The sequence below is a fragment of the Dreissena polymorpha genome, chromosome 8 (assembly GCF_020536995.1).
Source record: "Dreissena polymorpha isolate Duluth1 chromosome 8, UMN_Dpol_1.0, whole genome shotgun sequence".
In the NCBI taxonomy this organism is placed as follows: Eukaryota; Metazoa; Mollusca; class Bivalvia; order Myida; family Dreissenidae; genus Dreissena; species Dreissena polymorpha.
The window spans coordinates 86725229-86753030 of NC_068362.1; the positions used below are offsets into that span (position 1 = coordinate 86725229).

The window sequence follows — 27802 nt, forward strand, 5'->3', positions numbered from 1 at the left end:
GACCAAAATATTCTCAACAACAACAACAACAACAGTGTGTATTTTGCAAAAGCATTTTTTCTACGTTGAGAATCCTGTTATGGTGAATAGTGAGGAATTTATTTTGTTTATTAATATGCTAATAGGTGATTCATCATTTACGCACAAAAGTTTAAGGACATATCTTTTTCTGAAATGATCAGAAGCGGGTGGGGTAATGTAAAAGAATAATTCCCGATATCTGCTATATTCTTGTGGAGACTTGGGTAATATTTCATACAGATGCTACATCACATATATTTTATAAATATATGATCATGAATCATTATAAACATACTTATTTAAGTTTTTAATCTTTGGTCTTTATATTTGTTTATATTTGTTCAAATGTTTATCGTCTGTAAACATCAAAATAATCGATTGTGTTGATGGTGCCAAACTGCAATCTTGAAAATAATGGTTCTGGTTGATCCTTTGATTCTGATTGGCAGCCCAAATTTCAAGATGTGCGTTCTATAAATGGCCGCAAAACTGACATTGCAGGGAAGGTTAATTTCTTGTGAAAAAAATGCCAACAGACATGTACAGGCTTCCTGAAAAGGCTGGACCGCCGGTCTTGTCCGGCAAAATTCTTTATGGTCCGGCAAAGATTCTAATATCGCCGTTCCTTGTGACAGGTAAAAAATTTATGACTTAATACTGAAAAGTCAAATACTTGCCAAAAGAACGAAAAATTCCCTCATTAAAATCACTATTTTCGTGAATTTCTAGCCTTTTTGTCATTAAAAACACTAACGCGTCACTAGTTCGTAAGAGTGCTCTCCCTTTGTTGTTTTTTCGACAACATTAATTTCATTGGTCTGATATATTACTGTGCCATATCAGCGATTTTCCTCCTTCTTTATAAAGTACCGGTAAACGGCACTTTCCCAATTACGAAAAAATACAAATTTCCCAATTGCTGTCATTAAATTCCCAATTAAAGGTAAAAAAAAAAAAAAAAATTTTTTTTTTTTTTTTTTTTTTTAAGCAACATTTAGTTAGTTTCCCTTTGCAGCTCTATAGCTTGAACCTAGGTTTATATAATATTGACAGCTTGAAAACACTTGGTTATCAATTTTAAAGTATTTGGGAGAAAAAAATCAAATACACCAATTTCCCAATTTGAGGTTTTCACGACTCGATTTTTCCCAATTTTGAGGTTTTTACGACTCAATTTTTCCCAATTGGACCGGTACAGGTACTTTTCCCAATTGGACAAGGAAAATCGCTGCATATCAAAACAATCAATATGAAGCGAAACTGTAAACATTTAAGCGGGATTATGGAAACATCACAGTTAACTTCGGAACCAAGAATGCACATGAGCAGAGACTTATTGAAATCTGCGAGTTAAACATGTGAGTTCAACACGATTCTTTTCAATCCCCTGAAAATCTTCGTAAATTAAGCATTTTCAATCCACTGAAAATCTTAGTAAATTAAGCATGTTGATGTGAGGCCTTCTTGTCCCCAGACATAAATCTTATAAAATAGCCTATTAAATGCATCGGATCCCTATAAAAATATATATTTTCCTTTGAGTCTGACTAGAATTTAAAGCTGTTGTCCATCATACACTGTAATCACTAGAACACGCAAGTGTTTTGTTTTACTTTATCAAGTGTACTTATACCCAGGCTGCACATTGCAATAAATATGAGTTAAACTTTACTTAATTATTCAATTATAAACTCATGCTGTTCGGTCAGGTGAATTTTTGTCCACACAGGCTAACTTTTTCATCAGCCTGTCCGGTTGACAGGCGTTTTGGGGAACTTTTCAGGAAGCCTGCATGTATGATGGAAAATACTCGTAAATAAACAATTTTTTGTTACTTAGAAACACTATATCATATGAACAATACAAATAGGAGTAAATATTTGATAAGAATATATAAAGTTTGATGAATTTCAATATTAAAGGTACCTGTTTTGTCCCATTTTTTATCAGCAAAATGATGGTGACTGTGTCAAAACGTAACGAAATGCATCATGTGCAAAATGTTCTTGGGATTTCACACGCTCTCTATACCATTACTCAACAATAACCCGCGACTCAACCAGAACCTACATACATGCCATACGTCCCGGATCATCCGGGACAGTCCCGGAAATGCATACCCTGTCCCGCAGTCCCGGAAATTTGTCAAATGTCCCGGATTTCAGTAAAACCTGTATGTTCCTTATATTAGCATGCAAATCTGTACTTGCCACTGATATTGCGTCATCTCCAAAGCAATGCCTGACCGATTAGGCAAAAACGCTACGTGTCAAAATCGATCAATTAACGGGGGGTCCTATTATCTTGTCGATTGTCTCGTAATCACAGTCAAGCAAATGGGGTTAATTCGTTGTGACTTGGCTTGCTAAAATTTGATGGCTGTGTAGTTTTAACGGATTACGCGATGCACATTCATGAATAAATCCAGTTTCACCCGGATTTTCGCGGTGTCAGATTCATTCACACTCATATTGCGACGAACAACACGACTTTACGCTCAGCGCATACAATGTTAGTTGTAACAGTTTGACGTCATAGCTTACACCGCGCGCGCCACCCATGACAACGTCTGAATTCATCACCCGTGTTACACGCAGTCCACGTTTTAAGTGTATACAGTGACTGAAAATTAAATCAGCACTGAACTATCTCATGTTTATATACATGTGCTCTTTTCAAACACGCAAAACACATGGCTTGTATCTAGTAACGGATGTAGAAATGTTTAATTTGTCGATTGTTTAAAAGCAATTTACGATGTTAATTATAATTTATTCTTCTTGTTTAAATAACGTTTTCTGTGCATTGATCTTAAATGGATGTTAAATTTGTTTATTCCAGGTAAGTTACATAAGTAATTTAACTAATTGGATATCGCGAAAAAATGCGTACCAAAAATACATGTATGACTTCATATATCGCTATTTGTATACATGTCCCGGAAAATCGGCAAATGTCCCGGAAATTTTATCACAATGTCCAGGAATCGGTCTGAAAATTTATGGCATGTATGAGAACCTACCATAAGCATTTTATATTAAGTTTTGAACAATATGCACAACTAACATACACTGTTACCAGTCTGTAACACATACTTCAGTGAAACATGAACCAGTTCTAATGAAATCTTTCAAAGAGAGTAAATAATCAAATTTTTAAACCTTATAAACCACTTTTTTCTTTAGAGTAATAAGTCCTTATTTTATTTACAAAACCACAGACAACAGCTGGAACTTATACCACTGAAGAAGATAATGTTAGAGTATGATTAAATATTACACTCTAGAAACACTGCAAAAATGATTCTCTTTTGTAAGAACAAAATGTAAACAATTTGAGTTTAAAAATAGTTTTCTTGAAAAAGTATGTCGGGCCAGAAATTATAATTTTTAAAACATATATGAAAGATACAGAAATATTGAAAAAACTCCAATAAATGCCTTTATAATTCATGAGTATGTTAATGATATATAAATAATGATATAAATTTGTTTGTTAAAGTGGTGTTTTACACTGTTTCCAAAATGTTTCATTCAAACGTGTATTTGTCATTTCTGTCCCACCATACTTTTAATGCCCCTGTTAGGGTGGCATATGGCATTTGAACTGTCCGTCCATCCGTCCGTCTGTCAGTCCGTCCGAAATAAATCTTTAACATTGGCCATAACTTTTGCAATATTGTATCTCATGGAGCTGCACATTTTGAGTGGTGAAAGGTCAAGGTCAAGATCATTCTTCAAGGTCAAAGGTCAAATATGTGGCTTCAAAGCGGCACAGAAGGGGGCATTGTGTTTCTGACAAACACATCTTGTGTTATGCCTTGGGTAGGGTGGCACATAGCAGTTCAACTGTCCGTCTGTCTGTCTGTCCGTCCGAAAACATTAACATTGGTCATAACTTTTTTATGTCCCCCCACCACTATAGGGGGGGACATATTGTTTTTGCCCTGTCTGTTGGTCTGTTTGGTCAAACTTTAACATTTGCCATAACTTTTGCAATATTTGGCATGCATGTGTATCTCATGGAGCTGCACACTTTGAGTGGTGGAAGGTCAAGGTCATCCTTCAAGGTCAAAGTTTAAAAAAACAAAATCCAAGGGAAGTAACAAGTTTTCAAGCGAGATATTTTCCATACCTGCCAAACGATAAATAGAAATTGTATTTTAAAGCGGCGCAGGAGGGGGAATTGTGTTTCTGACAAACACATCTCTTGTTTTTTACCCACCTGAGCACAACGTGCTCATGGTGAGCTTTTGTGATCGCCTTTTGTCCGTTGTCCGTCGTCTGTTGTGCGAATTCAACATTTGCCTTGTTCACTCTCTAGAGGCCACATTTATTGTCCAATCTAAATGAAAGATTGGTTTCAATGATATCTTGGATGAGTTCGAAAATGGTTACGTTTGCTTGAAAAACATGGCTGCCAAGGGGCGGGGCATTTTTCTTTATATGGTTAAATATGGCTGTAGCAAAATCTTGTTAACACTTTAGAGGCCACATTTATTGTCCGATCCTCATAAAACGAAGTCAGAAGATTCATCCAAAAAATATCTTGGACGAGTTCGAAAATGATGTCGGTTGGTTGAAAAACATGGCCGCCAGGGGGCGGGACATTTTTCCTCAAATGGCTATAGTAAAATCTTGTTAACACTCTAGAGGCCACATTTATTTTCCGATCTTCAAGAAACTTGCTCAGAAGGGTTGTCCCAATGATATCTTGGATGAGTTAAGAAATGGTTACCTTTGCTTGAAAAACATGGCTGTTAAGGGGCGGGGCATTTTTCCTTATATGGCTTTATATGGCTATAGTAAAATCTTGTTAACACTCTAGAGGCCACATTTATCATCCAATCTTCATGTAACTTGGTCAGAAGATTCAGCCCAATTATATCTTAGACGAGTTCATAAATGATGCCCTTTGGTTGAAAAACATGGCCGCCAGGGGGCGGGGCATTTTTCCTTATATGGCTATAGTAAAACCTTGTCAACACTCTAGAGGCCACATTTATGGTCCAATCTTCATGAAATTTGGTCAGAAGATTGGTCCCAATGATAGCTTGGATGAGTTCGCAAATAATTATGTTTGCTTGAAAAACATGGCTTCCAAGGGGCGGTCTTCATGAAACATGGTCAGAAGAAATGTCCCAATAATATCTTGTTATCTCAGGTGAGCGACTTTGGGCCTTTCAGGCCCTCTTGTTTATACCCTGGTAGGGTGGCATATAGCAGTCGGACTGTCCGTTCATCTGTCTGTCAGTAAGTCCGTCTGACATTCTCTATCTGGAGTTGTTTTCCTAAAACCGAGATATATACCTGATTTTTGATGTGTGAGTCTACCTGCACAACCACACATATCAAGTTAGAGTTTTGTTCTTGTCCATTGGTTTTTGGCAAAGTTACCGGCCTTGAATTTTTGCTTTTGAATAACTGTTTTCCAGACCTTTTTTTCCTAAATGCTTGCAGATATTTACCTGATTTTTAGCTCGGCTGTTTTCGAAGATAGCCAGCTCGTCTTGTCCGTCGTCGTACGCGTCGTGCTAAAACCTTAACATTTTGTCAAGGTTTCGAACATTGGCTCTAAAATCAAAGTGCTTCAACCTACAACTTTGAAACTTCATATGTAGCTGCACCTTGATGAGTTCTACATGCCACACCCATGTTTGGGTTATTAGGTCAAAGCAAATTCTGACAAGCTTTCATCTATTCAAAACTGCACCTGAAGCCGAGCGTGGCACCTGTTATGCTCTGCTTTAGCTATATGACTTATAGATCACGTTTGCGTTTCGTTCTTGTCCATAGATTTTTGACGAAGTTACAGGCCTTGGACTTTTTCTAGATTTTTCTAAAATAACACTTTTCTTTATTTTTTTTCCAAAACACTTTCAGATACCTGATTTTGGGTGTCTGAGTCTACCTGCATGACTTTAGATCAAGGCCGTGTTTTTAACCAGGTTTTCCAAAGGAAAAAAATTGTTATTAGATTGGCGAATGTCGGCTGTCGGGCGGGCGGAACAAGCTTGTCTGGGCCATAACTTTGTCTTTCATTGTGTGATTTTAAAATCATTTGGCAAATTTGTTCACCATCATTGGACGGTGTGTCGCGCGTAAGAATTAAGTCGATATCTCCAAGGTCAAGGTCACACTTTGAGTTCAAAGGTAAAAAATGGCCATAAATGAGCTTTTCCAGGCCATAACTATGTCGTTCATTGTGAGATTTAAAAATCATTTGGCACATTTGTTCACCATCATTGGACGGTGTGTCGCGCGAAAGAATTATGTCGATATTTCCATGGTCAAGTTCGCCACCATTAAAATAGATTGATTTTGAAACAAGGCGGTAACTATGAACAATCAGTAATAATACACATTTTGAATTTCCTCCCTTTATCAGACTTTTTTTGCTTATTGAAATCAAGGTTGCCACGAGTAAAAATATATTGAATTTGAAACAAGGGGGGTAACAATGCACATTTTGAATTGTCTCCCTGTATCAGACTTTTTTAAAATTGAAAACCTGGTTTTGCGACAGTTTTGTGACTTTTGTCCCTTGTTACATATGTGGAGTTTTGAGACATTAGTGAGATGAGGGGGCATCGGTGCCCTATGGACTCATCTCTTGTTAACGTATATATCTGCCTTGCTATGCTGTGTCTGTCAGCCTATCTATAAACATGTTTATATGTGATTCATTTCCAGAATGAAATGTACACGGGACAGCTCTCTTCAGACGGCCTCCAACTACAACAAAAGAAGGAAACAAGAGACAAAGTGCAGTGACATGGAAAGTGGCAAGGAAAGGGAGACTGCAATAAGAACAGAATTTTATTCTACCATGCAAACTGACGTAAACTCTATGTCGGTTCGGGTGGTTCAAGAAACTTTAAGCTCAGACAGAACACCAGAGGACTTGAACTCTGATTGTGTCAAAATTGAGACGGATGAATGGCATAATGTGGCTGATGTTTTTTATTCTGCATGTGCCAAATCAGAACAGGTCCTACGGGAAGAGATACATCAAAATCACAACGAGCAAGATGGCCTCAATTTTGTATATGAACAATCTGAACAGATAGGATGTCTAGTGATGGATCAAGATCTCACCAAACAAGATGGCTTCAACTTGGCCAATGTGGAATTAGAACAAAGAGAATGTGAAGTTATGCATCAAGATCTCACCAAACAAGATGGCATTAAATTGGCCAGTGTGAAATTAGAACAAACAGAATGTGAAGTTATGCATCAATATCTCACCAAACAAGATTGCTTCAATTTGGCCAGTGTAAGATTAGATCAAACAGAATGTGAAGTTGAGCATCAAGATCTCACCAAACAAGATGATTACAACTTAGCCAGTTTGCGATTAGAGCAAACAGACTGTGACGTTAGGCATCAAGATCTCACCAAACAAGATGGCCTTAAATTGGCCAGTGTGAAAGTAGAACATACAGAATGTGAAGTTATGCATCAATATCTCACAAAACAAGATCGTTTCAACTTGGCTAGTGTAATATTAGAACAAACAGAATGCAAAGTTATGCATCAATATCTCACCAAACAAGATGGCTTCAACTTGGCCAGTGTGAAATTAGAACAAAGAGAATGTGAAATTATACATCAAGATCTCACCAAACAGGATGGCTTCAACCTGAACAATGTGAAATTAGAACAAAGAGAATGTGAAGGTATGCATCAAGATCTCACCAAACAAGATGGCTTAACATTGGCCAGTTTGAAATTAGAACGAACAGAATTTGAAGTTATGCATCAAAATCTCGACAAACAAGATCGCTTCAACTTGGCCAGTGTAAGATTAGAACAAACAGAATGTAAAGTTATGCATCAAGATCTCACCAAACAAGATTGCTTACAATTGGCCAGTGTGGAAATAGAACAAACAGAATGTGAAGTTACGCATCAAGATCTCATCAAACAAGATGGCTTCAACATGGCCAATGTTAAATTAGAACAAAAGCTCACTAGTGCAATACAAAAGACAAACTTAGAAAAAACTGAGGAAAGGAACTGCAAGTGTGAAGTGTGTGATTATGAATGTAAAGATCGTTCTGGTTTGGACATACACATGAGGATACATAAGGGTATAAGACTGTACAGGTGTGAGGTATGTGGTTATGAATGTAACTATTTTGGTCACTTAAAGAGTCACATGATGATACATACAGGAGAAAGACCGTTCAAGTGTGAGGTGTGTGGTTATGGATTTATCTGGAAAGGTGGCTTGAAGAGACACATGAGGAATCATATAGGAGAAAGACTGTTTAAGTGTGAGTTATGTGGTTATGAATGTAACCGCCCTGGTACTTTGAAGACACACATGAAGATACATACAGGAGAAAGAGTGTACAAGTGTGAGGTATGTGGTTATGAATGTAACCGTCCTGGTACTATGAAGACACACATGCTGATACATACAGGAGAAAGACTGTACAAGTGTGAAGTGTGTGGTTATGAATGTAACAAGCCTGGTAACTTGAAGACACACATGAGGATACATACAGGAGAGAAACAATACAAGTGTGAGGTATGTGGTTATGCATATAAACTGAGAGGTAATTTAAAGAGACATATGAAGATGCATACTGTAAGGAGAGAACCGTTCAATTGTGTGATGTGTGGCTATTCATGTAAACAAAGTAGTCACTTGAAAACACACATGAAGATACATGTAGGAGAGAGAGAGAGTACAAGTGTGAGGTGTGTGGTTATGGATCAAGATCTCACCAAACAAGATGGCTTCAACTTGGCAAATGTTAAATTAGAACAAACAGAATTTGAAGTTATGCATCAAAATTTCACCAAACAAGATCGCTTCAACATGGCCAGTGTAAGATTAGAACAAACAGAATGTAAAGTTATGCATCAAGATCTCACCAAACAAGATTGCTTACAATTGGCCAATGTGGAAATAGAACAAACAGAATGTGAAGTTATGCATCAAAATCTCATCAAACAAGATGGCTTCAACATGGCAAATGTTAAATTAGAACAAAAGGTCACTATTGCAATACAAAAGACCAACTTGCCAAAACCTGAGGAAAGGAACTGCAAATGTGAAGTGTGTGATTATGAATGTAAAGATCTTTCTGGCTTGGACATACACATGAGGATACATACGGGTATAAGACTGTACAGATGTGAGGTATGTGGTTATGAATGTAACTATTTTGGTACCTTTAAGAGACACATGATGATACATACAGGAGAAAGACCGTTCAAGTGTGAGGTGTGTGGTTATGGATGTATCCATAAAGGTGGCTTGAAGAGACACATGAGGATACATAAAGTGGAAGGACCGTTCAAGTGTGAGGTGTGTGGTTTTGGATGTACCGTGAAAGGTATCTTGACCAGACACATGATGATACATATAGGAAAAAGACTGTTAAAGTGTGAGGTATGTGGTTATGAATGTAAACGTCTTGGTACTATGAACACACACATGAAGATACATACAGAAGAAAGACTGTACAAGTGTGATGTTTGTGGTTTTGCGAGTAAGCGGAGAAGTTATTTAAAGAAACACATGAAGATACATACTATCGAGAGAGAAACCGTTCAATTGTGTGATGTAAGTGGATTGAAGGTTCCGAAAAGAACACCAAATATTTTGCGAAAAACCGGGAAAAAAACGAGCAGAAGCTGAAACTATACAACGACTAAAACAATTAATAATAATACCGTTATACGTGATCAAGAAGACATGCTAAATCAAACTGCACACTTTTATATAATCTTTATAAAAAAGACACCAATATAGATGTAAACAATTCTGAACGTTTCTATACTAACAATTGCAATAAAATAAGTCCAGAACAAACCAGGCCTGGAACAAACGCAAAATGAACAAAAGTATTTATCATAGCATGGATGCGCAAAAGCATTGCTAGACATGAAAAACAATTAAAGTCCAGGATCAGATGCACGGTGTAGATGCATATCGATGACCTCTCTGTCAAAATGCTGCCTCTGAGTCAGCAACACAGACCTCACTTGATGTAGTACTTTCTGTAGCTTTGCTCACTTGCACTGCCTTAGAACATTTTTTTAAGATGAGTTTTTAGTCTTTCAACTTCGGCACTGACTTTACATGAACATGCTACACACTTTTGTTTTAGCCTTATTTCCTTCTGTGATTTTATATAAAAAAATCCCCAAATAGGATCTCAAGGTTTCATGTTTGTGCAGATTACAAAAGAATTGCAATAACAGTCATTAAACTTTAAAGTCAGAATTGATAATGAGGGATCATTGAAGAAATACTTTTTTATATTGAAACACAATTAACAGGAATCTGTCTGTTACTGTAGCAATCAAAGCATGTTTTCACAGTTTATGAGAGGGCCCTAATTTGCACTAGTCTGTGTATCTTTTATGGCCCCTAATAAACAGTTAGAGGGCCTTTGTCTGGCCCTAATAGGGCCCTTATGTGGCCCAATTTCCCCCAAATAGGTCCAATGTTTATCTAAGTGGCCCAGTGTTATTGTTAGTTGTACAAACCGTGTGAGTGTCAAAAATGATGACACAAAACTGTGTCAATAATTTAAAACACTAAATTGGGGCATGAGTCTTAATGCAACATTAGATCAACTAAATTATTTGAATTATTTGAATGATAACAAACAGATATATTAGATGTATAATTCATCATGTCTCTACCCATTTCCCTTTTCCTTCATAAATACCATTCTGTTACATATCATATCATATTTTTAGAAAAATAATGTTATTATCATTATGCAAGTTGTGCTGTTGTATAATTGTGTAATATCTTCGATACCCAAGTAATGCCCATCCAAACAGACAAAGAAAAAGAATTTCCATTTTCATGAAAATGAGAAGGAATTATGAATATGTTTTCACATGAATTAGAAGTTGAAAATGTAACTAATAGTTAAAAATTGGTTATAGATATGTTCTTTAAATATGTACAAACTCATTATTATCCTATAAGTTGTACACTTCAATATCTTTATTACCCAGTATTGCCCACTATTTCCCAGTAAAACCCGGGTTTTCCCAGTATTACCCGCCCGTACCGGTCAATACTATAAAACCCGGGTTTTATGCCAACCCTGATCTTCACCAAATTTGGTCAGATGTTGTATCTAGATGATGTCTAGATCAAGTTCGAATATGTGTCATTCCGGGTCAAAAATGAGGTCACGGGGTCACTAAGTACGTTTTAAACATTGAGTATAAAGTGTCCGCTCTCTAATTCAAGTTGTTTCCATCTGATCTTCACCAAACTTGGTCAGATGTTGTATCTAGACGATGTCTAGGTTATGTTTGAATATGGGCCATGCCGGCTTGCCGGGTCAAAAATGAGGTCACGGGGACACTTAGTGCGTTTTAAACATTGAGCATGGTGTCCGCTCTCTAGTTCAAGTAGTTTTCATCAGAGCTTCACCAAACTTGGTCAGAAGTTGTATCTAGATGATATGTAGGTCAAGTTCGAACATGGGAAAACTAGGTCACGCGGTCACTTAGTGCGTTTTTAACATTAAGCATGGTGTCCGTTGTTTTTTGTGAAGACAACATGCAAAATATTCTGTGTCAATGCGGAATTTGTGGGTATTCGTCACGTCTGTGACAAACTCTAGTTGAATTATTGGATGAAACTAACGAAACCAGTCTCATATTTTTATACGCCCGTATAAAATACGGGACGTATTATGTGAAACCCCTTGGCGGGCGGGCGGGCGGCGGGCGGAAGGCATCACTTTGTCCGGACTCTAATTCAAATTGTATTCATCCGATCTTCACCAAACTTGGTCAGCAGTTGCATCTAGTTGATATCTAGGCGAAGTTCGAATATGGGTCATGCCGGGTCAAAAACTAGGTCATAGGGTCAATAAGTGCATTTTCAAAGGGGCCACTTTGTCCGGACTCTATTTCAAATTGTATTCATCCGATCTTCACCAAACTTGGTCAGCAGTTGCATCTAGTTGATATATAGGCCAAGTTCGAATATGGGTCATGCCGGGTCAAAAACTAGGTCATAGGGTCAATTAGTGCATTTTCAACGGCGCCACTTTGTCCGGACTCTAATTCAAATTGTATTCATCCGATCTTCACCAAACTTGGTCAGTAGTTGCATCTAGTTGATATCTAGGTCAAGTCCGAATATGGGTCATGCTGGGTCAAAAACTAGGTCAAAGGGTCAATTAGTGCATTTTACTTTGTCCGGACTCTAATTCAAATTGTATAAATCTTATCTTCACCAAACTTGGTCAGTAGTTGCATCTAGTTGATATCTAGGCCAAGTTCGAATATGGGTCATGCCAGGTAAAAAACTAGGTCATAGGGTCAATTAGTCCATTTTCAACAGCGCCACTTTGTCCGGACTCTTATTCAAATTGTATTCATCCGATCTTTACCAAACTTGGTCAGTAGTTGCATCTAGTTGATATCTAGGTCAAGTTCGAATATGGGTCATGTCGGGTCAAGAACTAGGTCATAGGGTCAATTAGTGCATTTTCAACGGCGCCACTTTGTCCGGACTCTAATTCAAATTGTATTCATCCGAAACTTTTAAACAACTTTTTATCCTGCGTCAAAGTGGTATGGGGGTATAAGTCACATTCAGTGACAAAGCTCTAGTTCAAGTTGATATCAATGCATATATATGAATATATCAGTTATATAAGTTGTTGTTGTTTTTTTTGCTTATTTCCAAAACAAATACATCAATCATCAGTGTATCATCTCCAATGGCACACGAATCGGGCGTATATTGCTCCGTCATGCGGCGCTCTTGTTTGTGATTTTAATAAAGCCTTCGACAGCCTTGACCATGAAATTATGTTTAAATGCCTCCGCCATTTTGGTTCGAATGAATTTATCTTTAAATGCAAAACAGGAAAAATGACACCACAAATAGATGCTTTTGTGTCATATTTAAATAAAATAATTAAACTCGAAAAACTAATCGCGACTCCACAAAATAAATTGCATATTTTTTATTCTCGCTGGACGCCTTTTATGCACAATTAGTACGCCTACCCCATAAAAGACACTTTATATATACCTTGTAACATAGGTACACCTACCTTAAAGCATCTAACACTTTTCCCCATTTTTTTCATGTTTTTTAACCATATCTTTATGTACTTTTGTAATGATACATCATATTAGTTAACCTGTAAATCATGTTTGAAATTGACACTGTTTTAAACATATTTTATTCTCATCAACCATAGACTTCATATCGAAAACATATAGGTTACTAGGTCAAATTAAAGAAAAAACTTTTTTACACTCTAAAAATAACATATATTGTCCGATCTTGATGAAACTTGGTCAGAACAGTTGTTCGAATGATATCTCGGCTGAGTTCGGAAATGGTTGTGGTCTGTTGAAATCATGGCCACCAGGGGGGCGGGGCAGTTTTCCTAATATGGCTACAGTGAAACCTTTTAATAAGAAGTCTCATTTAAGTCCAATCTTTATGAAACTTAGTTAGGATTGTGTTAGAATGATGTCTCAGCGGAGTTCAAAAACGGTTTCGGTTCGTTGAAAAACATGGCAACCAGGAGGCGGGCAGTTTTAGTTATATAGCTTTAGTGAAACCTTGTAAACACTTTAGAATTAACACTTTTAGTTGTATCTTCTTGAAACTTGGTTATATAGAGCGAATATTAACACGAAATAAACGCTAGTAACTTTCTTGCTGAAATGCCTTGAAAGTGAGCGACAGTACAAAATTATAATATAAGTAATAAGATGTATAAAACGGCGAAATATACCTGTCTCGGCATGGACAACGCCATCTTTACTATGGCGTGATTACCCCCTCTTTTATAACTTAGTAAGTAAAAATATTAATACCAGTGTAAGGCTTTGTGATTTATTTTTTGTTGTTGAAAACGATCCTCACTAAGTCCACCTACAATTATATACGAAAAGAAGAAGTCCACTTGCAAACAAACTTAAAGCACAATACTTCATTCCAAACTAAAGTTATCATTCGGAAACTTTTGCTATTTTTAGAAACTGTGACCTTGATCCCAGTGGCCAGGTGTAATCTCGCTTGATCCGTCTGTAACCTTCCTAAGCACACACTTTTAGCACAATGTCTCTATCCTAACTGAAGACGTGCTATCTATTTTAATCAAAATTGACCTTAGCCCAAATTTCCCTTAATACAAACCCATGCAGATAAGCATGTCAGCAATAGATTGGAGTTGTTGGACGACAATGTTTAGTTAAATTTCCTAAACACAGATCGAATTGTGGCCTTAATCTTTTACCTCGTATAATAATCACAAAAGCGTGAGTGAAGTTTCAACTGAATATCCGTAGTAATTACAGAGATATGTACTTGTTGCACGCAAACTTTACCTGGAATAAAAACTCGCACGCATACCTTTACCTGACAAACGGGGGCATAATTATGGTATAAGGTTAGTCAGTTATAAGTCCTGGTCAGTCAATGTTTATGAAGAACCTGAACACATGTGTAACCTTTTATTTAAATGTCTGTAGTAAATATAGAGATATGGAGTAGTTTCACGAAAACAAAAGTACAGAAAAATCGATTTTAATATTATAAATATATAAATATATATAATATTATAAAAGGTGCTACCAAATTTACGGTTAAAAACTTATTTATGTTTGTTCAAGACAACATGGGTAATATCCTAGAAAACATTTCATATCGGTCCGATATCTATTCCAATATCGGCCCGACATCGGTATTCATATCGGCCCGAGATCGGATGTGTAACACGGCTCGATGTCGGCCCGATATCGGAGATATCGTTATTGAGCCAGCATGGTGCCGACATACTTTTAACCATTCACCAGTCCCTGTTTAGCCGTAATTATTTGTAAAAGTTGTTGGTAGTGTTAAGGGCCTACCATTAAACCAGTTCCTTAAATAAATGAAAGAAAACTTTCTTCAAACTAAATTCATTTTTACATTCTATTCAACCAAACTCGAACAAAATATTTGTTAATAATAGTTATACTACTGACTTAACGGAAAATGTAAAATAATGTACTCATGTAATACTGATTCCAACATTTTTATTCTAACGGTGTTAAACGTATTAATATATACAATTACTAACAACAAATGTAAAACAAATTATTTAAACAGTCTGTACAGCTATTAAGGTAATACAGGCTATGCATATTCAACGAACAGTTGTGTAAAATCATTAATTACAAGTTTAAAGAAACCTTAACATAATAAATGATTCCTTAATTCACAGTTTAAACACACAAGTTATAATAAATTGCGTCGCTTCAACACGTTTCTTGACCGCCCTTGCTTTTCTGCCACCGTCACGATCACAGGGTATTTGAAACCACTGTCTGCACTCAATTTCTACTTCTGCATATGTTCATTTCAAGGAACACATGACAGCTTCTGAAAATGGTTAATCAACATAGGCTCATTTTATTAGGATATTTATCCTATGTTCAAACAGGGTTGCAACAATTAACGATACTGGACAGTTTAACAAATAGCATTTCTTTTTACATCACAATGAAGCCTATTTCTGAAAAAGGGATATAAGTCGGATGTAATTTTGTATATATAAATATTATGAACTGTAACCTAGTCTATTTGCATACACTGTGACAATTTACTCTGCACAGCAACAGACAATCGAAGTTTTCCAAAAGCTGCCTTTCGTTTCTTTTCATGCCAGTAATACTGCTTGGCGACCTTATTTGACATGCAATGAAAGTAAACAAACTTTAGAGAGTCGCGAAAACATTTCAAATCGAATGACAGATAATATTTCAGAAAAACGGCATTAACAGAAATGGGCAAATGTGGTGGATAAACAATTAAAATTGATTCCTAACCTAAATAGCTAAAAGGTTCAGGGAATAGTGTTTTACCTTGATAATTTCGATATAATTTAATGCACTTTTTTCCCGCATATTTTTATGTACATACAGGACTGAATATGTTTTAAAGTAAAATATTTCAAATTTAAAGAAATAACAATATAACAAGAGCTGTCACCATATGATGGCATATGCCCCCTGTAAAAAAACGCTTCGATATTAGTTATGAGCATTTTTCGAAACCTAAACGGAGATTTCGAAACTTAAACGCGGACCCTCAGTTCAAGGTCAAGGTCACAGGGGTCAAAATTTGTGTGCGTATGGAAAGGCCTTGTCTCTATACACATGCATACCAAATATGAAAGTTACATCTGAAGCGACAAAGAAGTTATGAGCATTTTTCGAAACCTAAACGCAAAGTGTGACGGACAGACAGACAGTGCGATCACTATATGCCCTCCTTATTGGGGGGCATACAAATATATTTAATAAATGAAAGGTATTTTAAAATATTATGTTATATAAATTAAGATGGTTTACATACATTATTTTGGGTAATTTCAACGTTTACTGGTCCCCCGTTGAATATAACCGTTGACTCCGTTGACTATAATATACAACAGGTACAGTCTAATGTATTGGCGATTTGAATTGGATAACGCGAAGACCAATCGGTAGCGCTATTCGTGTTGTGACGTTAAATGTTATGGTTCGCGCGCGGCGTTTCTCAGATTGTTTTTTTAATCTCTCTATCATTCCGTTGATAACTAGATCAAATACAAAGATTCACATGCTCACAAATCAGGAATTTCCGCTTTTAAATAACGCGAGGATATTATGTATCATGTAGTATTCAAGTTGCATATGTATTATTCTAACACGGCACGCGACTTGTTTTCTAAAGACAAAGAAGGAAATCAAGTGTGGTTATTCTGCAATAACTTATGGGCGGAGCTTAATGTTTCGAATAAATGAATAAAATATTGCCGAAAAAAGCACGTGCTAAACCCCGCTCTAAAAGAAATGTAATAAATGTAGCATGTATATAAATGTAATGAAACAACACATTGTATATTTGGTGATAAGTGGCATAACCACGCCTACAAAGAATGTTATTTGTTAGGACACGTAATTCAAAAAACATTTATAGCATGTCAGCCTTTCAGTAGCATCAATAAACGTGACGTCATTTAGGTAACGTTTTCAATGAAAGTGACGTCATTTGCAAAATATTTATGAATGAAAATGACGTCATATGTTTGTTCAATTCAATGACGTCAATAAATAGTGAACTGTGTACTAAGAAGGGCGGAGTATTGAAAAATATAGTTCACGTCCTAAAGCTTGAACTTAATCAGAATCGTGTAAGAATCGAAATAATATTTTTCTATGATGGTTTGTTGTCGAATAACCCACAGTAAGTTGTATAGATGCGTGCTATCAAATCACTCGTGCTTCGCACTCGTGATTTAATTTCTACGCATCTATACTCCTTACTGTGGGTTATTCGACAACAAACCATAATAAAAAAGTATTATTTCTTAATGAATCTTATTTGACTAGAACGAGCGGAGGAACGAGCTTTTATTCTTACCAGTCAGCTGTAAAAAAAAATCGGGAAAATAAACCGGAAATGGTACACGGATTACTTCTCCTGAACCTCGAATAATCTCGCGATATGTTTATAAAAATAACCGGTCCAATTTTGTACCGGTATAGTTAGCTCGTACCGATCCCTTTTTAGCGAGTATGCGATATATAAGGGGAGGTAACCAATCTACTTTCAACGCCGGGACAGGTTCACTGCACAAATGCAAAGGAAACAACAATAGTGGGGTCATATGGTGAAATGATTGTTCACTTTTTGATAAAAGCAACAAACTTGGCACATTTGTAGATTTAAGTATTTTATTCAATTTTAGCTATGGACCCATCTCCAATTTTCAAGATGGCCGCCATTTTCAAGATGGCCGCCAAGATGGCCGCCAAACTTTAGGAAATTTCATGTTACTGCCATATTTGATTAAAAGATTCTGTTTTTGGCATTAAAATTAGCTGTTTTATGTCATTAATTAATTAAAATATGTTTCTACATGAAAAAAAAAATGATTTAAATATTGCATATAAGTCAAAATGGCTTCCAAAATGGCCGCCTAAAGTACCAAAAATAGGATTTTGCACCTCAAATCTATAATTTCATAACTCATTGAATGTAAGTTATGTAAGCAAGTGTTTTTCTTTTTTTTTGTATTTACGGATACCTTCATTTGTATAATATTCTCAACATATTTGTTTCAGTTTTAAAATAAAGAAATAACTGCATTCAACGAGTTCACTCTTCCAGACCTTAAAGCTGCCTTAAAATCTAACCGCGGTCACATCCTCCACCACATATGGTGCTTGAACTCAGTGGAATTGTTCACTTTTTGATAAAAGCAACACACTTTGATCATTGGTAGTTTAAAGTATTTAAGACAAATAGGCTATGGACCCAATTCATATTTTTCAAAATGGCCGCCATTTTCAAAATGGCCGCCAACCTATCAAAAAAGGAGAAAATATCGAGGTGCTGATTTTGTGTTGCGATCTTTTACAAATCAAATGAAATATTACAATACTTTATTACTAATTATGCTGATAATCAAAAATCTTTGCAAGAAACACATTTATTATAAGTATTTTGTTAATTTTGTACCTTTTGTAAGGTGAAAAGGTCATTTTTTTTGGGGGGGGGGAAATTATGCTTTTTACTATTTAGAAAATTATTTCAGTTAAGTAAAAATTCGAGGAACTATATATGCGAGCAATATTTGATTATTATAATGATCACATGTCTTCTAAATCTAATTAAATCAAATGATTCCAGAAATCAACAGTTGTGTGTATGATTTATTCATTTCCACCCAAAATCACTAATAGATGTTGATAAAAAAAGTCGTTGTTGGAACGAAACAAGGAGACCATATGTGTGTTTATAAAACACTGATAAGACAAATATGTTGGAAATTGTTAACTTGGTAAAAGATTTCGCAGAATTTAAATTTGAAAAATGGTCAAATTTTCAAAAATAAAATGCAAAATTTGGTGGTTTTTCCCTTAAAAAAATTACATGGAAAATTATTTGTTTTACTGAATTATCAGAAAGGTTTCTGATACCTATTTAATACCCCAAAACTGAAACCCTGGGTAAATTCCCATGACTGAAAATGTCTATTTATTTAATTGTTCCAGAAATCAGAGGAACAAACTTTAGATTTTGAGTGATTTTACCCAAAAAAATCATTGATATGCACGGCTGTGACACTTAAGAAATGGGTTTTCTGGAAGGATATAAAATTCTCTTTTCAAATTGACACAAAAATTCTTGGCCTCAAAACTTGCAATAAACACCTGCGCTCTCAGACCATGATAATCTGCTTTATGGATGTATTTATTATTAAAGTAAATGAATATTTGCCTAAAAAGCATAATTCCCCCCCCCCAAAAAAAAGACCTTTTCACATTACAAAAAGTACAAAATACTTATAATAAATGTGTTTCTTGCAAAGATTTTTGATTATCAGCATAATTAGTAATAAAGTATTGTAATATTTCATTTGATTTGTAAAAGATCGCAACACAAAATCAGCACCTCGATATTTTCTCCTTTTTTGATAGGTTGGCGGCCATTTTGAAAATGGCGGCCATTTTGAAAAATATGAATTGGGTCCATAGCCTATTTTGTCTTAAATACTTTAAACTACCAATGAGCAAAGTGTGTTGCTTTTATCAAAAAGTGAACAATTCCGTGAATACAAGCACCATATGTGGTGGAGGATGTGACCGCGGTTAGATTTTAAGGCAGCTTTAAGGTCTGGAAGAGTGAACTCTTGAATGCAGTTATTTCTTTATTTAAGGACTGACACAATATGTTGAGCATATTATACAAATGAAGATATCTGCAAATACAAAAAAGGAAAACACTTGCTTATATGACATACGTTCGTTGAATATTGAAATTATAGATTGGAGTAGGAAAATCCTATTTTTGGTACTTAAGGCGGCCATTTTGGAAGCCATTTTGACTTATATGCAATATTTAAATCTTTTTTTTTTTCATGTAGAAACATATTTTAATTAATTAATGACATAAAACAGCTAATTTCAATGCCAAAAACAGAATATTTTAATCAAATATGGCAGTAACATGTAATTTCCTAAATTTTGGCGGCCATCTTGGCGGCCATCTTGAAAATGGCGGCCATCTTGAAAATTGGAGATGGGTCCATAGCTAAATATGAATAAAATACTTTAATCTACAAATGTGCCAAGTTTGTTGCTTTTATCAAAAAGTGAACAATTCCACTGAATTCAAGCACCATATGATCCCGCTACAAGGGTAATTCATATTGACAACTATTACTCCTCCTGGACACACCATTATACTTTTATTTTATACTAAGTATCATTCACGGTTTTTTAAAAGAGACATAGACAATAAAATTTAATCAAACGAGTAATTAAAAAGAAAATACATGTTATCAATGTTACCTTTTCTAATGGGCCGATATCGTACTTTAAACTGTTGAGTTATAAGTATTTTTATAACAACGGGCCGACATTGTCCTATACATATCGAGTTTTATAATATGCTACATATTCAAATCAAACGTTATTAAACCAGACGGATTCACTTAAATAGAACATTCAAAAATGGTCTTATCTCTAAACAAAATATTTTTTGTTTTACATAAATGTCGGTCCGATGAGGGCCCAACATCGGCAAACCTCTGCCGATATGCCGTCATTTAGCCAATATCGGGCCGATGTGGGCATGTTGTTGGGTTAACATCTACATTTTGATGAAGACATAAATCATTAAGACACATTGGGTTATTTAGACTAGCAAGGAGAATGGTTATAATTTAGATTAATTGGTTTTATAATCTTAACACAATCAAAGTAAAGGAAGTAAAAGGGCATAAGAATAGCTTAAACGATTATTGATTTTACAATATAAAAAGTATTATGATTAAATGTTTGATCCACAAGTGGGTTGCGCTCATGGATATTCATGCGATCCATAATGTTTTTATAATTAATGTTATGTTTTTATGGTGTAACAAACCACCTTAAATGACATTACAATAAATTTAGAATTATTTCGCGTTCCATCATTTCCACGTGCACAACAATCCTACCCCACGTGCTCAAGCGTCCGATCGTCGCGAATGAAATATTTTATAGTGAGCTTGCATTGAATGTAGTCAAATGATCACATGCATTTTTTTAATCAAAATAATTACTCACGGCTGAGATGTTCATGTTTGAAAAGTGTTGCGTTATGAAAGTCCCCAAGTGTATTGACCTCACCTTAAGCTTAAGGTATTAATTGTCGAACCGCATAAATCTAAATTCTTTTCTTGGAAGACCATCAAAGACTTCTACTTTCATTGAAACGAAAACAACATGAAGACTCATAAGGGGTTGTTCAGGAAACAGCCTTTATTTATGGTCGGATGCCTGTATTAAATATCGATCAACATCGGACAAAAAAGATATTGTTACAATAGAACATAACATATCAAAGAGATTAGTCTTGTTCTTAAACCCAACCATATAATGCAAATTAATTAATACGATTAGTAATACATGAGTAGCCACTTTATAGTTTGTATCAAGAAAGGTCATCGCCTTTCATAGTCTCTTTTTTAAATGTTTTAAGTTAAAAATGCACAAAAGGCGTGAGCTACCAGTGTATATAAAAGACTAACAACAAAAAACTTTACCCACTAGCATATAAACCTATGTTTTAGAAGAACACAGAGTTCCTATCTAGGACATAGAAGTCACACTGTTTGTATTATATTAAGATTGTATCAGATGATGGCTGATTTGAAAGTCATATTTCTGTTTTTGCTATGGAAGGTTCAACTTTCTCTTGCTGATCACCGCGAGGCGTTGCTAAAAAAGCATCACACAACTGGATCTCAAAATGTGCCCGACTTCTGCGTAAGGCGATGTTCTCCAAGTGCAGTTGACCTGCAGGTGGCCGTCGTTAGAGTGTCTGGAAACCCATGCAAGTGTAAAGCATTTGGCATTGACCGGCTCCTAGATGGCATTCCGGACGATGGTCACGTGTACCTGACGAAACAGAAGAACATTCATAAATTTATTCCTGATGTAAGTACTTACTTGCAATACAAGCATTTGCCAAATACACGTATTTATAAACTTTAATATTATTAGTATTTATAAACTATTATTATTATTAGTTATTATTAGTATTTATAAACTATAAGTTAATATTTATAAACTTTATTAAAGTCTGCACACCCGACTAATAAACATTTGTTTGGTATACTTAATTGATATATTTATTTGACAGATAAATTCAGATACTTCTTGTTTGTACTTTTGTTTATTTTAACGCATTAGATTTGTAATTTGTTCACGTGCTGAACGGTGCCCTAATTTATTTTCAATATGCATTATTTTGATTATTGATATAATCATTCGTTATTGTCAATTTGGAATTTGTGACAGCATGCTTTGAAGTGTTCTTCGTTTAAATTTAACACGAAGCCGTATCAAATATATCCCATGGAATGTTTTATAAACATTTTAGGCACAGTAACTGTACACTTGGTTCAAGATGGACACTATACATTAATATCATTAGTATGTAAATTTCTAAGATAATGCGATTAACAAAGACCTTTTCACAGATTTTGGCATGTATTGACGTTTTTCATGAATTGCTTTATATTGATAAATGTAAAAATTGGATCTAAAAAGCTCAAATTAAACAAAAACTAAACAAAGACAAAAAGTGACCCTCAACTGGGCTGGAACCACTGACCCCTGGAGTAAAAGTCTAACGCTAAGTCATCCGTGCTCATACAATCAGTGATGTATTTTATACTTTATATAAGCAATCCTCATAGTGTCACAAAATAAATCGACAGCAACATAACTCTCTAAATTATTCAGTCTATTCGCGTAGCAACGCTTTATAATGTTTATGTTTTTAAATCGTCAAAAGAAGCATATAATGGCTATTTTAGAGCATGGTAAATGTTTAGTATTACGGTTACCTCACAAATATAATAACTACAACGAAAATTTGCGAATCTAAAACATTTTTTTTATGTTGTCGATTTTCCAAAACGTGGAAAGGCCCCTGTGAACGAATAGATGGTTAGTTAAATTGGATTTCAGACAACAAATTTGGCGTTCACTACCTCAATTCCGATGACGATGTCCCAGACGCAAGTTACTCTTACTGTCACCGGGCCTGAAGAGCTGATATGGTAAAGCATGCACATTATTTCCCCATAAACATATTATTATTTTTATTATTTAGAATGTACAGTTGGGGTATGAGTATGGGGGAGTAGATTGAAACCTGTGTTTTGCAACTGCTTTTACAGACGCATTTTTTTGTCTCGATTCTTCGAACAATCAATTTATGAATGCTATCATTCGATAGTTGACAAACAGCCAGCCAAATTCGTCAAATAATTTGAATAGCAAAATGCCTATTTTCAATATACACATGTATGGGAATGAACCAATTTAATTGGTCTCAAAGGCTACCGCCTTATTAAACTCAGACATCCTGACTATTAAATGCATGTGTGCATTTATATATTATTTAAGCGATATATGTGTTGAAGCATAGTTTAACTAAGCGAACAGATATTTTCCCATTTGAAACGCATAATAGATTTGTCGATTTAAAATGTGGATAACTCATGAAGAAAAAAACAATTTTGGTACGACTCTAAGTCATTAAGCATGATGTTTCTCCCTGGTCATTTAGTTTTACGTTCTGAACTAAAGACTTTTAGCCATTTTAAAAATCCGCAAACATGTCACTTAAACGTAATCGTTTTTTGGGGTCAATATTTAAAAAAAAATCTTTTGGAATGTGCAGTTATTTATATATGTTTTTGGCAAATAACCAACTTGCAGCATTAAGATTCCTGTTTAATATTTTTGCATGAAAAAAGATACTAATTTTTTGCAATTAAAGGTTATAATACAGTGTGACGGTAAATTCAATAATGAAAATCGAAAGCTTTTACTTATCAACTGTAAATCAATAATAATGCTATCAAGTGTTCACAGGATGATGGTTCAGTTTGACAACAATAACGATAGTGTCCCATTGAGTGCTGCTTTAATGTTTGACGAAAACATGGTATACCTTCACGTCATGGATAATGGACACTGGGGTCAGTTCAGGGAGGCGATACCTTTTAATGGAAGCATTCCAAAATACAGCAGAATTAGCACAAACGTCGATCAAACTGGGTTATTTATGGCGAGTATATAACCGCTATATAGCGGTCATATAGATGTTGTTGTTTTTTTTCAATAAGTTGCCACTATATGTATATAATAACGTGTAGCCTCAACATTAATAAGAATTGGAATTGAGTCAAAAAAATTGACATACATAGGCCATGTCGTGATTATGTTTGATGTTATTGAAAGTTCATATAGAATGACCAAAGTCCTGCATAAGTTTGTTGTTTCGTGTTCTTCTAAAATGTAAGAACAAACTAACAGTTTGTTCGTGTACGGTTTCGTCCAATCAATACTGGATGTAATGTCTAATTAATAAGATGAATACATGTTAATTAATTAATGGATAAGATGTCCAAATAATGCAACATATTCATTTTATTGATTACTTGCATTGATATTCAATCAATGTGTTGCATAAATGTTATTTAATACGGAATTTGATGTCAAATAGATGCGATGAATTGATTTCTTTATTACTGGATATGATGTTCAATCAATGCGATGTGTTAATATTCTGTATTACAGGATAAGATGTAAACTACGCATACGACTTTAAGACTAAACATTTTAAATGCATTCAAAGACAGAGTTCGGCGTGGTTATATTCAACTTTTGTTTTCCAGCTTTCAATCGGCGATGTGGCTGTCAAGGAGGGGATTAAACATCCAAATGTGTCGATTCTCATGGCAACAAAATTATGGATACTTTGCCACCCATCTTGCAATTTGAAAGAAATAAAATTTTCCAAACAGTAACTTTAAACGATTATGAAAGGCAGCATAATTCCAGTGACGAAAAGGTTCATTTGAGGAATCCTGAAACAAAGCGTTAAAGCCTCTATAACGCTCAAAATCAACGAAAATTTCGTTAAGTTTTTCGTACAATAAAGTTAACACCTGAACAATCAGTGTTCTTTATAGCAATAGCCACAATTTCAACGCTAGATGTAGAATGATTACATAGATTTTTGTAGATACAAAATGCTCGTTTTTATTTATTTGTGACACAATTAATTCCATTTGAATTTCCCGCGAATATATCTATTCATACCACACAAGAACACCATGTTAGTGTTCATGTGTCGTATGAATAGATATCGTTGCGGGAAATTCAAATGGAATTTAATATGCAAAACAATAACAAAAAAACGAGCATTTTGTATCTACAAACATCTATTTTAGCAGAACACATCTGGCGTTGAAATTTAGGCAATTGCCATAAGGAACGCTGAATTTTAATTTGTTAAGTTTATTTTACGAAAAAATATACGAAATTTTCGTTGCTTTTGAGTAGTAATGTTGCTTTAAATTGCAAGTGTAAGACATTGTTTTATTCTATTCTTTATCGGACTGGTGCACTTTCAGAAGCCTGCGCGAGTACTGCATCAACGGTTTCGAAATCTTGGTTAGGGGGGGGATTATTTTATGTTTGTTTGTGTGTTTACTATATTTCTTTAATTTGTTAATGAGGAACTACTTAAATAAGCAGTTGAAATATATTGTGTATAAAATTATCATATTAAATTTACACATACCTGGTTAAGAAACATGCAACAGAAAACACTAAGCTCGACACTATAAAATTATAGTGTAAAGGAAACATGTTCGCAAAATGCGGAATAATGAATATTTTGCAGTCTCAAGATTTTAAGAATTGCACCTGGCTATGTCACAGTATTTAAACAAACTTTCCGATCTGGTAAATAACGAGTGGCACCCAGGTATAAATAATTGCAGTAAATGCAGTTTTAAATATTGTATAAAGATACATTTGGGCCCGAATCTTATATTGTTAAAACTCCAGATAAATTTCTAAAATATTATATGATACAACTTCGTACAAGAAATAACATGTTATCTGTCGAAACTGGACGTTTGCATTTAATAGAACCATTTTGGCGATGATATCCATTATTTACTTGAATGTAATGCCATGTAAGCTCTACGAAGTCTGTTTAATGATAAAATATATTATACGATACCAAATATTATAAATTTTTAATCGTTACTGCCCATCGATTCTCATAATAACAGTACTTACAGGAAACTATTTGTGGTTTGAAAGAAATATTAAAACTGTTTAATGTACAATATGTTGTTCGTTGTTGTTTCTCTATAAATTTAAATATTTTCCTTTTTGTCAATTGTTCAACTAGTGTTCACATGTGTTGTAAGTAATATATTCCTTTAAATGAAAAACCTGTGTAATATATATCCTTTCAAATATGTGTGTACCTATTTATTTTGTGGTGTTTTGTCTCATACTGTCATGTTATGAAAGATCCTAGCTTTAAATAAATAATATTTAAACTTCAAAATACACTCGATACTTTTTTTCATCTTAGTTGAGATTTATGAGGCCACCGACCCATCAGTAATAATAATATTTTTAAATAATAATAGACATAATAAAGATGATTATACCAGTCCGTGCGCCATGTAAGGTTTTATTGATTTTGAGAGGCACCACTTTTGTCGCGCACCATATCATCCTCTTTTATTTTAATATTTTATCAAGTACATGTCGGCCATCAAACTAATCTGGGGGTTAAAACAAAGCTGACCCATTTTAAATCCGATCCAAGTTATGCTCAAATTATAGCGATACGACATCAACAGCCATTGTTTTAACGCAATTTCTGTTGGTGCATACAATACGTACTATTTGTTTGTAACCTCAGTTATATAATATATTTTTGGTTAAATGTCGCAAAAGAAACACGAGTTAGTTGGTTTAGGTTCTGAATTCTATATATTTTTAGTACTCGGAGTTCAAGAATTCAATACTGTGGTAACACACTATCACCAGAACTTATGGGTCTCAGGTTCGATATCCAGCTCAAACTATATATATATAGAAATCAAAACCTAAACTAACTAACACTTAATTGTTTCTTATGCGACATTTAACCATGGTGCAGTGTAATATGTGATATACACCGGGCACTTGGAAGTCTGGAACGGAAACTCTCGTGGTAACTCGCATTATTGTCTCTAACCGAACACATAACTTTCCTCTGGCGATAGCCTCCGATGAGAACTTGGCGATACAATCTCATACACATCCTATATTCAAATATGATTTCGCCATATAACGTTGTTTTTCGTAAATTCTGATCGCTCATATAACTATTATAGAATCAATCCCCAGCTTCATAATTTAATCATTCATGTCTAACTTGTCCGCACTGGTATAAATGTATCATCTGTTGTAAGTAACTTACATAAAATTGGTGATCGAATGATATGATAGTAAAACACATGATGTTCTTCCTACCGATACATGAATTTGAAATTTTTAAAAGTACATTATATATCACTTTCTGATTCCAATACAAAGGAATTAATTTCCATGTTCACTATTGCGTATAGTGGTTGTTTGTCTGAAATTATTAACCATCATATCGAATCCAGTTTTGAATGCAACTTTGACATTTTTGAGAATTTTAACAACTACCAGTTTTTCATTGTACCAAACAGAACATCCGCACAGGCTAATCAGGGACGACTCTTTCCGCATTTACTGATTTTTTTTAAGAAGAGACTTCCTTTAATCGAAAAATTGCATTTAAGCGGAAAGTGTCCAACCTCATTAGCCTTGCATGTACATGCATTATGACCCGTTTTTCCAGACTGCGGCTCATATATATTTCACTTCATTATCAAGTA

The 27802-nt window shown here is 34.9% G+C and overlaps 1 protein-coding gene across 4 annotated transcripts; it reads left to right on the forward strand.

The window, feature by feature from the left end:
* Positions 1-11: 11 nt before the first annotated feature.
* Positions 12-13284, forward strand: LOC127842019 (zinc finger protein 502-like). 4 transcript variants are annotated; one of them, XM_052371330.1, is made up of 2 exons: positions 12-82; positions 6714-13284. In XM_052371330.1, exon 2 carries the CDS (start codon positions 6715-6717, stop codon positions 9673-9675), a length of 2961 nt encoding a protein of 986 aa, XP_052227290.1. In that variant the 5' UTR covers positions 12-82; position 6714; the 3' UTR covers positions 9676-13284. The 4 variants fall into 4 exon arrangements, with proteins under 4 accessions (XP_052227290.1, XP_052227287.1, XP_052227289.1 ...); XM_052371327.1 differs by having other exon boundaries at positions 17-89; XM_052371329.1 differs by lacking the exon at positions 12-82 and adding an exon at positions 119-245.
* The last annotated feature ends 14518 nt before the right edge of the window (positions 13285-27802 follow it).

Coding starts and splice junctions, on each gene's coding strand:
- LOC127842019 (XM_052371326.1), top strand. CDS start 2,837: ATGGATGTTAAATTTGTTTATTCCAG. Junction 2,863..6,713: donor GTTAAATTTGTTTATTCCAG/GTAAGTTACATA, acceptor ATTCATTTCCAG/AATGAAATGTACACGGGACA.